The sequence below is a fragment of the Convolutriloba macropyga genome, chromosome 4 (assembly GCF_964194025.1).
Source record: "Convolutriloba macropyga chromosome 4, txConMacr16.3, whole genome shotgun sequence".
Lineage (NCBI taxonomy): Eukaryota > Metazoa > Xenacoelomorpha > Acoela > Convolutidae > Convolutriloba > Convolutriloba macropyga.
Genome location: NC_134471.1, coordinates 66,153,265 through 66,167,350, shown reverse-complemented (window position 1 = coordinate 66,167,350; position 14,086 = coordinate 66,153,265). Strand labels below are relative to the sequence as shown.

At 36.1% G+C, this 14,086-nt stretch overlaps 1 protein-coding gene across 9 annotated transcripts in view; it reads left to right on the top strand.

The window, feature by feature from the left end:
* Window positions 1-14,086, top strand: part of LOC142337839 (glutamate receptor ionotropic, NMDA 1-like) — a 112,960-nt gene that overhangs the window by 79,485 nt on the left and 19,389 nt on the right. For all 9 annotated transcript variants that reach the window (XM_075387390.1, XM_075387384.1, XM_075387383.1 and 6 more), the window contains 7 exons: window positions 3,373-3,537; window positions 7,176-7,391; window positions 7,688-7,800; window positions 8,308-8,420; window positions 11,157-11,311; window positions 12,781-12,924; window positions 13,856-14,005. In XM_075387390.1, the coding sequence (XP_075243505.1) occupies window positions 3,373-3,537; window positions 7,176-7,391; window positions 7,688-7,800; window positions 8,308-8,420; window positions 11,157-11,311; window positions 12,781-12,924; window positions 13,856-14,005 (1,056 nt within the window). The remainder of the gene's footprint in view (window positions 1-3,372; window positions 3,538-7,175; window positions 7,392-7,687; window positions 7,801-8,307; window positions 8,421-11,156; window positions 11,312-12,780; window positions 12,925-13,855; window positions 14,006-14,086) is intronic.

Below are 14,086 nucleotides of genomic sequence, written 5' to 3'. Positions count from 1 at the left end.
GAGAAATAGAGTTACCAATTGTTGTTTTTATTTTGCGCATCGTCAAAACATCTATTCGAAAATTAAAATCTGATGCTCTGATAAACAGAGACAAAAGGGTTGAAAGGAATTGACTTTAAAAAGAAACTGAAGTGAACTTTTGTTTGCTTGTTATTTTAGTAGTACAGTTTTCGATCAAAAGTTTTTAGGTCATTTTTGAAAGCATACGTTGGAATGATAATTCACGAGTGACTTGGGTTTACAGAAGAAATCCGGTTTGACTCTTATGAAATGATGCAAATAAATGTTAGAGTTTTTATATTCAAATAAAGAGTAACAATTAATGTAGTGGAAATTCTATTGGTCAAAAAGGGGAAGAGGAGTTTTGTGTAGAAATAAGGATTTATTAAGTGTTTTTGATGTTTCCGATAAGCAAAAGGGCTTATTATTGGTTAGAAGTAATTTGGAAATTAAACTGAAATTTAGCCAAAATCACAAATTTAACGAACGCTTGTTAAAAATCAAAGCTTTTGAGATACGTTTTTGAACTGAATGTTACGACAGAGAGATGAGTAAATTACCACTCAACTTGATTTAACTACTAGCCAAAGACGCAAAAACCTTACATAACTAATCTGAGGAAATAGCACTCGCTCAAAATATCTTAAAGGCGGTGTCTTATTTGACAAAAAATTATCAAAATGGCGAATTCTTTGTAGAGAAAAGTTACGAACCCGCCCGAAAGAACCCACCCGAAAAGTTACGAACCCACCCAAAAGTTACGAACCCACCCTAAATTATACTACATCACGCCCAATTTCCCTCAATTATTAACTAGTGACTTTCTACAAAGTTGCACAGTCAATGGGAAAAACAGTGAGTCCTTTCCGATAATCCAAAGCTGTTTAAATTCTGTTTCAGAATTAACGAAAAGAAACAATAATTGAAGACATTTTTTTCGATTGTGGAACATGAAAATGATTTTGATCGATTTTTTAACATAACAAAGTAATTGGACTTCGGAACTCCGATCAACTCAAGCAAACATTTACGTAAATTAAATTTTATCTTTTGACTGACCTTCTACGCCCATATTGCCATATTGCACTTGTTTGATCAAAGAGTTTCAAATGAATCGGCATTTTGTTTATTGCTGATAAAAACTGATGAAGTACCCCTAGGCACAAGAAAAACGTTCAGTGTGTGTGAGAGAGAGAGAGAGATATTAACGAGGCTGACGTTTGCAGTTAACTCTTTGAGAATCTCATAGAAGAAGTTGAGAGGTGAGTTCAACTCGCCTTGTTAATGAGTGGGTAATGATAGGTGCCTACTTAACGAGCGTTTTTTTAGGTGACATTTGAATTTTGGTTTTAAATAACAGACTAATGTTTGAACGCTCTCAATATTTCTGTGCATTGTAGTCAAATATTCAGCTAGAACTCCAATGAATAAAAACTTTTACTACTTGGATCGGAAATTTTATATTACGTGCATCAAAAATTTTTTTTTAAAAAAACAGGAAAACAGATTTTATTGGGAGACATAGCAGTACTTTTACCAGTAGTACATGAACCGCCAAAAAAACCTTTTGGAAAATTTGATCGAGTTTTGGGCCCTAGGCAATCCCCAGCTATAGGGCTTTTAACCGCCAAAATACAAAATTCTACAAAAACAAGTAATGATTTAATGAAAATTTTATTTTTTGTAATTATATAGATGAAGACTGAACGACATAACACCATTAATATGTTTTACAATTGTGCCCACAGCTTAGTGTTGCATATTATTTGAACCCTAAGGCGAACGTGTCATGTTTTTAGATTATGATTCAATACTTAATGACATGTGCTCTGTAAATTGTGGGTGCATAGTGATGGGAGGCACAAACGAGAAAGATCCCTCCAGTATCATGGCTGCTACAGCCTATCTTGTCATTCAACGAAGCAATATATCCAGTCAACCTCTAATGGTCATCTTGCCAGAATCTTACAAGATCCTGCACCTTCTTGCATTATTTCTTTCCGAAATCTGGCAAGATTTTTCAAGATAACCATCCATTTTGCAAACATGCAAACAACCTAAACAATTTAGAGCTTGATGAGCATATGAAAAGTATTTTCTTCCAAGTTTTGGTACAATGGTCAGTATTCTCACCAAAGACGGTTGCAATTTTTTACCTTTGAGTTCATTTATTGAAGACTTTTTGGAATTGAGAAAGCATTAGTAGAAAAACATGAAAAGAAGTACAAAAAAAATCTAGGAAAAATATACCCCCACAAATTAATAGCTGCACTGGTGACGTCTTATTGGCTTTCATTCTGTATTGTTTCCACGTCAAAGTTTTTGTTACGACGATATGACGTCACGATCGATTCGGATCTTTTTTCATTCACTCATTCATTTTGACTGCGTTGCATGAGCGACGTCATTTTTATTCGTTTTTTAGCGAGTTTTTTTATTCATCTACGTGAATAAATTTTGGTGAACGTGACTTACCTCAATCTTAAAATTGACTTTCTTCTCTTTTATATTGAATATGATTTAGTTGAAATGAAACAGATCTGATCAACTGATAGTGTGTGACAATTATTGAGAGTTATTTAAGAGCAGCTAGGAGAAGCATCGATAATCTATGAGAGATTTTGTATTTTTGTTTCGGTTTTTTTATTTTTTTTCGAATTATGCGATTGAAAGCTATCGCAGCTGTTTTCTGTCTATCTTCCAGTTATGTTTAGATTGCCAGTTAACTTAATAGTTAACTGATCCCATATTTTTACATAATGATTTACCATGTAATGACGCTTGCTGTGTAACGGGGGGGGGGTGCAAAAATGAATTAAGCAACTTTTGGGAAAGTGAATTAAAGACGCTGTGCTTTCCCACAGATCAGTCAAGAATTTAGAGCAGAAGGTATTTTTGATACTTTTTCCGAAGCAAATCTTCAGCAATGCTTTATATATCTGAAAGTCTTATTATATCACATTTTGGTCTAGACTGGTCTTTTCATATGGACGTTTGAACGAGCACAAGAACCTATCGAAATTTCGAACGAGCCAATGTCCGGATCACAGGTGATTTTGGCCCTTTTGGGTATTTTCATGGGTAAAAGTGGTCTGAATGGGTATTTTCTTATTTTCAAATTGTCATTTTGAACGCAGACTTCAACCCGAATTTTGACGTTGTTTTTTTTCCGCCAAAATTTAAAACTGTGCCAAAATCTTCCCCAAAGTTTTCAAAAATTTTCACCCAAAAACGCCAAAATTCAACCCGAATTCCGGCGATTTTTTTTTCACTTTAGTTATTTCTATTCATTCACAACTACTTATACACTCCCATTGCCACAGTATTATATATCTGAATTTGGAATTCAAGTGTTTTTTTGTTGTATTTCAGGTGCCCTGTATAAAGTACAACTACTCCAATAATTCAATAGGAGACCCACAGATGCTCTGCTGTTCAGGATACTGCATAGACCTGCTGGACAAGTTATCAAATGCTTTGAATTTCACCTATGAGCTGCACATCAGCAAAGACGGCACTTTCGGAAACGCCAAATCAGTCAGTACTCACTTAGTAATATTTGGATCTACATTTGGAAGACAATGTATTCCTAAGAGTCAAAAGAAACAAGTGACATAGCACCGGTATAATATAGCTTTAAGTTACAGTACTTGGGGAAAATACCACAGATCGTAAACAAAATCTGCAATAGCAGTATCTTGCAAAAAAAATTTAAAATTATTTCAAAGAAATATTAAAATCAGCTCAAAGAAATACCGTTGAAACCAAGAAACTTATTTCAATTGAGACCTTTATAACGTTGAAAATGACGCAGGTTTCTACAGTCACCACGTATGTTTCAATTTTTGTTGGAGCAAATTTTTACTGAAAGTTCTGATCTTCGCATTATTTCAAGAACTTGTCAGTAAAATTCTTTATATGAGCTGATTCAAAATTTTAATCTGGTATAAAAAATTTCAACTGAACGGTGGAAACAACTTGAACACTAATATGTAATCTTAAAATGTTAATCGCTCTAGCTCCTTGTAGCACTTCAATGATGAAATGAAATTTCGAATAATTTTTTCTGATCGTATTTAAATGAGGGTGGCGACTGGGAACGTTAAATTATCCAGGTGCAACAGAAAATCAACTTTATATATATCAAAATAGCAAAAAGTATGTAGTAGAGAAAACACTGAAGAAATGGTTTGCATTAAGTCTTTCCTGTAAAAAGTTGTTGCGGATCTCGCAAAAAAAATGTTTGGCAAAGAACATACTGAAAAGAACAAATAAGAACAAGAATCAATTCTAAATCTTTAATGATTTCAAAATTTTGGAGTGCATTGAAAACAATTTTGATCATTGTTGATTGTAAGCATAAATCGATATTAAAATATTTTGTTAACGTTTCTTCACTGTTCAAAGGAACCTTAATTTTTCCTTTTTAAGGACACCATAAGCTTTTTCCAGAAAAAAAAAACAACTTAATTTGCAGCTTTACGCTGATTTTTTTTGAAATTGCTAAAGTCAAAGCCATCTGCCAACTGCCATTAAAAAACAAGAATATTATCAGACATCTCTTTGTCAGGACTTGAAGCTTTGACATAAAGCTTTAGTTCTGTAGATCATGCTTTTTATTTCATCGAGCAGAAATCGCAAGTAAGCTGAGTGCAAAGGGAAATAAGTAAGTTGCATCAATGATAACCTAATTCAGCGGAAGCCAATGCGAGCGAACTTTCTTAAATTGAGTAAAACTGATTAGTTTTGCTCCAAACGTCTCATTACAACTGATTTTTCGAAGGGTTGTTAGTTATAACTAAATTGATAATGTAAGTAAATTGTTGATATGTATTACACAATTGTTGTATTTGTGACGCAAAGAAAAAATTATAAAAGCATTTGAGTAAAGAACCAGACTTCTAGAGTTTCATACTCAAAAATGCTGGCTTTCTCTTTCATCAATAAACTTCATCTTCTATCAATATCAGTTAAAAAAACAAAAAGGAACGACCTCTGCAGTATTTAAGCGAGGAGGTTCTGATGACAATTAATTTTCAAGTCAGGTGACAAAACAAGAGAAACATGACTTTCAATTTCTTGCAACGTTTCTCTCTAGTTCACTTCTCATCGTTTTTTCCCACAATCTTATTTTTTTGTTTGCGAAGATTTTGGTAATCTGTTTTAGCCAGCTTTTGCAAAAAAGTGCTTGTAATTTGAAATACTGATTTTAAAACTTATTTGAAGAATTGAACTCATAAGATTCTAAATTTAGTGTTGAATCGTATGAAAAAGATTTCCAACTTGCTTGTGATCTAATGCATTTTATCTAATAACCCCAGTTGTCTTTAGAAACATCTAATGTTTTTCAGTTAAACAAAATTTAAGATTAAAAAATCTGATGTTTAAAAAAGGAGAAGAAATTTCTGAGTCTTATAAGCTTTATTGTGGAACAGAAGGTATTGCCTTCTCTGCTTTTGACTTTTAACAGCTGTGAAATCTTCGAGAATGTTTTAAGTGTCTTTACTAAGCATGGAAAAAACCTAATAGAAGGCTGATAAAAATTTTGAATTTGCATATTTCATCGTAAACTCTTGTCGAAGTCTACAGTTTCTTGAATTTGAATTTGCATATTTCATTTTAAACTCTTGTTGAAGTCTACAGTTTCTTGAAACCCACTTCGATGTCAAATACGAATACCGGGCCCAGGAATGAGTGGAAAAAATGAAAGAAATTAGCCGAATTTGAGCGCACAGTTCTCCAAAATCCGCTCAACGCACTTTCATTTTTTTACTGGGATGAGCGGAGCTTGAGCAAAAAAAATTGAAAAGAATGAGGGGCGTTTGAGCAGAATAAAAAATACAAGAAAATAGCGGAATTTGAGCGGGATAAAAATGCAAGGAATGGTCAGATTTCGAGCTGAATTAAAATGCAAGGAATATACGGAATTTGAGAAGAATAGAAAATGCCAGGATTGGGCGGATTTAGAGCGGACACTAGTGATCTACTTTAAAATCACTGCGTTTTCTGTTGTTATGATTTGAAATATTTTAAAGTTTCTGAAATCCGTTATTCTGAAACTTCACTTTTGGTGCTCTTCTCAGAAAACCCTATTGGTTCGGGAAATACTTATTCGAGCTAGAAACAACAGCAGTACTGAAGATTGGGAAATTTAGTAAACTTAACCGTGGTTTTGCCAAACTTGAAATACGACTGGACATTGTCTAGTAAATGTGTTGATGATTGTCCTATAGTTTGTATTTTTTTGTGTTTTATTTTAGTTTTATTTGAAGAAAATTTTTTGTCGTTTCACAGCTGAATGCAACAATTTGTTTTTCAGTTAACCACACCTGGATTTGATCAGGTGAAAATTCACCTGAACAACAGTTCAGGTGTGTATTTTTCAGGTGCTTTAACGCCTGAAATGCACCCGAACTTTCAATTACCGAAACACTTTTTTTAGAGTCTGATCATTATAGCACACCTCGACCTGGGAAGGGAATCAATATTTCCGCTCATAGCTTACACTTTCTTGCATTTTTATTCCGCTGAAAATCCGCTTATTTCTTGATTTTTTTTCAACAACTCCGCTTATTCCGGTGAAATTCCGCTCATTCTGGCCATCTCTTGCATTTTTTATCGGAATTGGATCGGACTCCTCGACTATGGATCGCATTACCTTAAGAACTGTTGTTTGCCAGAGCTATAGTGTCCTGGAATGACTTCATCGTATCTAATCCAATTAAAAATAATCTTAAATTTGAAACCGTAAAAAATCAGGATCCATTTCCTTAAGAAACTTTAAGCTTCTCATAACCTCTATTATCGAAATCTATCATGGAGAGACTTTAAATTCAGTTAAATTTGATACCATAAATTAATTTTTTGTCCAAAACTGAAGCTATAGTTTGTACATTTACCCTACACTCCTATTGGCATAGTATTAATATCTGTCTTTGGAATTCAAGTGTTTTTACCTTACAATTTTTTAAACCAAATACTCTTCTCAAGATTTCGTTGTGTCATTTCAAGTTTAATTTCACTCGCATAGGGTATTTCCAATTACTGGACATAGAACATATATTTACATATACTATAATATTACTCTAATGGCTATATCATTGTGGGGGTTATAATTGGGCTAAAATAATAAAAAGCATGTGGTATGATAATAAAAAATCGGGGCATTTTTCCAGGAGTCCCCAAATCCGAACAGCTTTGACATGGGTGGTGTGAACAGCAAACTAGACTCAGATTTCTCAACCAAAAAGTGGACTGGAATAGTAGGGGAATTGTTGTCCGGAGAAGCAGATCTAGCAGTAGCCCATTTGACCATTGACAACGAGAGAGCCCAAGTTATTGACTTCTCTAACCCATTTAAACATCAGGGACTGTCAATCATGGTCAAAAAGGTATACTTAATTACCCTACTTCGGAACTATCTCGTTTGTCAAAGCGGGGATCAGAAAACACAGGGGCGGCTTGGGGGCAAATTTGAATAGACCCGAATAATTTCTTGCAAGATCTTAAAAGATAATCGTCGGAGTGCGCAAAACGTGGAAATAAGTTACTTTATAGTGGAAAGAGCTTACATTTTGTCACGAGTAATTACGGATCGCGGGGGCTGTTTGTCTGGACACGGTTCTGAACTCATTGAATCGCTTGGTTGTTGATTTGATTTGTTTATTTTTGTTTTTTTTTGTTTCAGAAAGACACGACTAGCAACTTGGCCTCATTTGTTCAGCCTTTCGAGTATCTCTTGTGGCTTCTTATCTTTTTATCAGTTCACGTTGTCGCTTTCATCATATACTTACTCGACAAGTTAGTACTAGTTATCATTTCACCATCACTTCAATTGCTCAGGCTAATATTTTATGAAATTAATTTTTGTTTCTGCGTAAGCGCATCAGAACAGAATTTAGCCACATCGGCCTGTTCTCAGCTGCGCTTTCTGCTTATCGACACTCTATACCCTAGTCCAGACCTTGAATTATTTAAAGACCGTCCTCAACTGATATAAGGCATGAAAAGACTGTCCTAGATAGATTTTCGGTATGAAAAGAATTTGTCTGGACTTTAAGTGATGTCCTCGATTTTGGCTAGACAATAAAACGTCTCCTGGAACTTGGCTAGACAATAAAACGTGTCCTGGAATTTGGCTAGACAATAAAACGTGTCCTGGAATTTGGCTAGACAATAAAATGTGTCCTGAAATTTGGCTAGACAATAAAATGTGTCCTGGAATTTGGCCGGTCAATAAAAACTCAGGACTCTTTCAAAATGCAATTGAGCTGACTTGTGAGATTTTCATTTAGGTATCTGTTTTAGGTTCAGCCCCTTTGGCAACATAAACGTCACCAAGGACTCAACAATGGATGATTCTATGACTCTTCCCTCAGCCCTCTGGTTTGCTTGGGGAGTTCTTCTCAACAGTGGAATAGGTTAAAAAACCAGTACACGTTATCAATTATATATTTATTCTTCATTTTAATGATTAGATGGATCTATTCTGTTCACTTTTTGTCTTGACATTTTATATAGCATGCAACCATGTGCGAAAAACAACTCATGCGCGGGGCGTTAAGGGTTTGAAGGAAATAGGATGTTTCTATTGCACAGATAAAGGTCAATTTTGTTTTTGCATTCACCCTTGATCACTTTACGAGCCTAACAAAACAACAAAAAAACCTTCAAATTTTTTGCCTAGTTGATAGTGTAACAAAAAAAGTTGAGTGAATTCATGAAAATTTCTTTTTTCAGCCTCATTACAACGTTTTGCTTCCATTGAGCGACAAATATCCGCATATAATTTTTGTTATTTCCTATAGAAAACCATTATCATTCAACATAAATGTAAAATTGTTAACAAGCCGGCTTTAATTATAATAATGAACAATCAAAAGAAGAAATTTTTTCTTAACTATTTACTTAAAGCACTTAAAGAAATAAGGTTAATTTCGGAGCCAGTAGATAGTTGTACGTCAGTTTAAAGTCCTCTCCTATATTTTGGGTTTCAAATATACGCACACCTACACCACACACGCACACACACATACACACTCTTTTTCAAACACACGCAAACACACAAGCACAAACACAAATACACTAACACATATATTCACAAGCACCTCACGCTTTCACCCACGTTCACATTCACGCAACACACCACACAGAGACATACAAATCCTCTCGTGCTCTTGCACACAATGACAAATTCACTCACAGGCACCATCACATACATACACCCGCACACACTCATGCTGGCACTCACACAGACACATAGAGGCACAGACAACACAAACACACACACGCAAACAAATACACACACTTACTCACACACCTATTCACGCACGCACGCACGCACGCACGCACGCATGCACACACACACACACAGTCACGCACAATCACGCTCACACACACATACACAAAGGAAACACTATAACTCTCTCTCTCTCTCTCTCTCTCTCTCGCTCTCTCTCTCTCTCTCTCTCTCTCTCTCTCTCTCTCTCTCTCTCTCTCTCTCTCTCTCTCTCTATCTCTCTCTCTCTTTCTCTCTCTCTCGCTCTCTCTCTCTATCTATCTCTCCTTTTACACATAGATTTTAAATTTTCATTCACACTGTATCTCTCTCACAATTTCCCACGAAAAACCCATCTACACATAAACCTAAACACTTACTGTATCTCTCTCCGACGCACAAACACGCACACACACGCACAAACACACTAACACAAACCCAAATACACACATACACTTTCACTACGACGAAGTGAACCTCAATATGCTGAGATTTCCGTGTGAGAGGTTAGATGTTTGTTGGTTATAGATGTCAGAGGAAATCTGAAACGGATTCTTTAGTTTCTTTGAGTTACTGCGTTTCTCGTTAAACGCTGTGTAGGTGGCGAAAGCTTTGATAAGATGGAGAAGCAGACGAAGTTAATTGGAGACTGTGTTAGGAAAAAATCATAGTCTTCAGTTGAAAATAGTGAACTGTTGGCCTATTAATTGAAGTTAGCGGATAATTGGCTTTTTTGAAGAGTTAATTTTGATTGTTTTGATTTTTTAGCAACCATCTCGACCAATTTTTCTTTTGTCACTCCGAGTTTTCGGATGATTTTTTACGCTTCATTTTTTGACGTTTGGTTTGACTAAATTGTTCTCATTCAGAATTTAAACCGCTTACTCTATCCGAGGCAGTTTAATGCTAAAAATCAAATCAAAATTGGTTTCATTTTTCGGATCTTCGCCCTTTGTGCCCTTCCGCCCAGTTTGCACAGAGCACGTGTCCTTACATTTTAAATAATTATGTAATATATCGCACGTGCGTCTGGGGGGTGCAAATAATATACACCCACTAAGCTGGGGGTGGGGTCACAAACGGAAAAGATCAATTTTTCATTTTAATTCTTTGAAGTGGTCTATAATAAGTTCTAATACCATAATTTAAGGTAATTCCATAAGTCAGTAAGGTCACCCAATTGAGCCCCGAATGTCGTTTGCGAGCAATTCGGTCAACAGTTCTGTTTAATCGGCTCAAATCCGTACATCAGCTTAGTTTACTTTTGATGATCTGTCCTTTGCAAATTAGTTTTAAAAACTACAGTACGTCTGAGTCTTGGGAAGACGTGAAACAACTTTTGCTGAAACTTGACTGCCTACTCTGAGAGAATTCTTTATTTAAATGGTGCCATTAACTTTGATAAATAATCATGATGCCATGCCCTGCCGGCCATGACAATGCCTCAGGGATTGAAAGCAAAACTATCACAACCGAACAGGATTAAATTATTATGAAAAAATTATTAAATTATAAAAAAATGTTAGTAATGTCGGTTGCTAATTTGCATTATCTATCAATTTAGCCATTTTCTGCTATAAGCATACAATTAAGCATACATTGGTGAAAACCATAATTGCATATATTAATATAACAAACCGAATTTTAATGATGCGTTATTTTTCGCTTCAACTTGGATCCAGATATTTCATCGTTTGGAGAATTAGTAATTTTTTCAGGAGAAAACGAAGCACAATCTTTCTCCAACTATCATTTTATTTGCTTGAGCCTCTTGATAATCACCGCAGGGAAAAAGAATTAGAAAATTAGAACATTTTCTAAGCAAAATTTTGGTCAAGTATTTAATGAAATGTATTTCATGACAACAATTTGTTTACAGGCGAGGGTACACCAAACAGCTTCAGTGCCAGAGTACTGGGAATGGTCTGGGCTGGATTTGCAATGGTAGTTGTGGCCTCATACACGGCCAATCTGGCTGCCTTCCTCGTCCTGGACAGACCAGAATCCGAAATCTCCGGAATCAACGATGCCAGAGTTTGCGCAAGACTTTTTGCTTAAACCCTAAAAAATTCCTCTAAGAATATTCCCACCCAGACTTGAGAGTCAGAATAATTCATTACTAAATCATGAATTTTATTCTGATTTTCACTATGACCAGAGTTCTCATCATGGCACTCATCAGTCAGTCATTTCATGGTAATATTCAGAGTAGATTTCTGAACTTTGTCTGAACATAATGAAAATCAATTCGGCTGAGCATTATGATTTTTTGTCGGTTTTCGAACAAAACAGCTTAAAAATCTGGGAATTGAAAAAAACGACTCGATAGGCAATAGAAAAAAAAATAATTCACCAAGAAAATAGATGAATTAAGAGGAAAATTGCAATAAATATTAAGCGACCACCCCCCCCCCCCTATCTAGACATGGAAGTCTGCCTTGTCTGTTTATGGGCAACTGTTTTCTCCCCTTCCCCTTCCCCTTCCCTGAAATAAATAGGGATCTAATCTGTTGCGGTCACTCTAGCTTAATGGGCATATTACTTTAACGCCCCCCCAGTATTAAGTGCTAATTTTTACCTAGCAACGTGCTATATAGTAACGCGTAAATTGCAATTGGGGACTTAAAAAAACACGGGGGGGGGGGGGGGGCAGAATATATCCGAAAATGTGTTAAACGCTGTGTAGGTGGCGAAAGCTTTGATAAGATGGAGAAGCAGACGAAGTTAATTGGAGACTGTGTTAGGAAAAAATCATAGTCTTCAGTTGAAAATAGTGAACTGTTGGCCTATTAATTGAAGTTAGCGGATAATTGGCTTTTTTGAAGAGTTAATTTTGATTGTTTTGATTTTTTAGCAACCATCTCGACCAATTTTTCTTTTGTCACTCCGAGTTTTCGGATGATTTTTTACGCTTCATTTTTTGACGTTTGGTTTGACTAAGTTGTTCTCATTCAGAATTTAAACCGCTTACTCTATCCGAGGCAGTTTAATGCTAAAAATCAAATCAAAATTGGTTTCATTTTTCGGATCTTCGCCCTTTGTGCCCAGAGTTCTCATCATGGCACTCATCAGTCAGTCATTTCATGGTAATATTCAGAGTAGATTTCTGAACTTTGTCTGAACATAATGAAAATCAATTCGGCTGAGCATTATGATTTTTTGTCGGTTTTCGAACAAAACAGCTTAAAAATCTGGGAATTGAAAAAAACTACTCGATAGGCAATAGAAAAAAAAATAATTCACCAAGAAAATAGATGAATTAAGAGGAAAATTGCAATTTTTACCTAGCAACGTGCTATATAGTAACGCGTAAATTGCAATTGGGGACTTAAAAAAACACGGGGGGGGGGGGGGGGGCAGAATATATCCGAAAATAGTTCCTTCTAAGGTTGCTTGTGACTGTAGATGAGTATTCTCCCCGTCACTCCTCCCCCCCCCCCCCCCCCCACCTCCCCTCTCAGGGGAAGAGACTAGGGTCCGTCTAAGGTTACTCGTGTTTGCAGATGCGTAACCCGAGTGAGAAGTACAAATTCGGCACTGTTATCGGAGGTGCAACTGAAGCCTACTTCAAGAGGAAGGTCGAAATGTCAAACATGTACAGACATATGATTCAGAATAGCTACATGAATTCAGCTGATGCTATTCAGGTTAGCCTAAAATCACTACTGACTTTTTTTCAGGTGATTTTTCTGTTTTTGGCGAAAAGAGAAAACTTAATTATGGGATCTTTTTTGTTTGTGCCTTTCCAGAACGTTATGCACCCCCCCCCCCCCCCCCCTCAGATACGGACACAAATGGAAAAGAATTGATACTTTTTGTTGTTGTGCAACCTTTTAAACTTTGCTTCAGGTTTATGTTTATGACAGGCGACCCACAAATATTAACAAAATTATCCGATTCAAACTCTGCTTGAGTACAACAAATAGGTTTTTTCACTTCATTTTGAAGTTTTTTAAATGTTGAGTTCTCATTTGATTACTTTCTCATCGGCGAAAACAAAAAAAACTGAAGTTGAAAAGAAACTGAACTGGCAAAAATTTTTAAATTGGCCTATTTTTTACATTAAAGAATACCTTTTTATGTTGTTCCTGTTCCTTAGAAAAGAACATTCAAATTTCATAATGCGTTAAAGACGTTTATGTAATCAAAGTTTTCACTATGTTGCTTGGATAGGATATTCAGAAAGGAATAAAAATAGGATCTTTTCCGTTTGTGCCCCCCCCCCCCTCCGTATGTTATGCAACCCCCAGTTACAGAGCACGTGCCATTACATGGTAAATCATCATGCGAAAGTATGGTACGTGCGTTTCGGAGGTGGGGGGGGGGGTGGGCGTATGCACCCACTAATTTGGGGGAGGGGCACAAACGGAAATGATCCAAAAAATCAAAGAGCAAAGAATCTGACTCGGCGGTTCCGTTCAAATTTTGAAATCTTAATAATGATTCTCAATAACTTATCGTGAAGTCTATGGTCATTAATAATCATAGGTGAGCTAGTATTAAATCAAAGACAGTTGTATGATGGGCCACCCCGTGGTGTACGATCTTATCAGCCTTAGTGTGCCCAACTTGTTGCAGGCTATCCGGAATGGTTCTTTGCAAGCCTTCATCTGGGACAGTGCGGTCTTGGACTACGAGATCAGTAAGGATTGCTCCCTCATGACAGTTGGGGAATTGTTCCACAGGTCTGGGTTCGGGGTTGGAATGCCCAAAAACAGCCCATGGAGGGTAAAAATTGTTTTTTTCTCTGCTTTGGTATTTTCAAATATTTTAAGCTAATTTTAGCTAATATTTTTGCTTCCCTGAAAT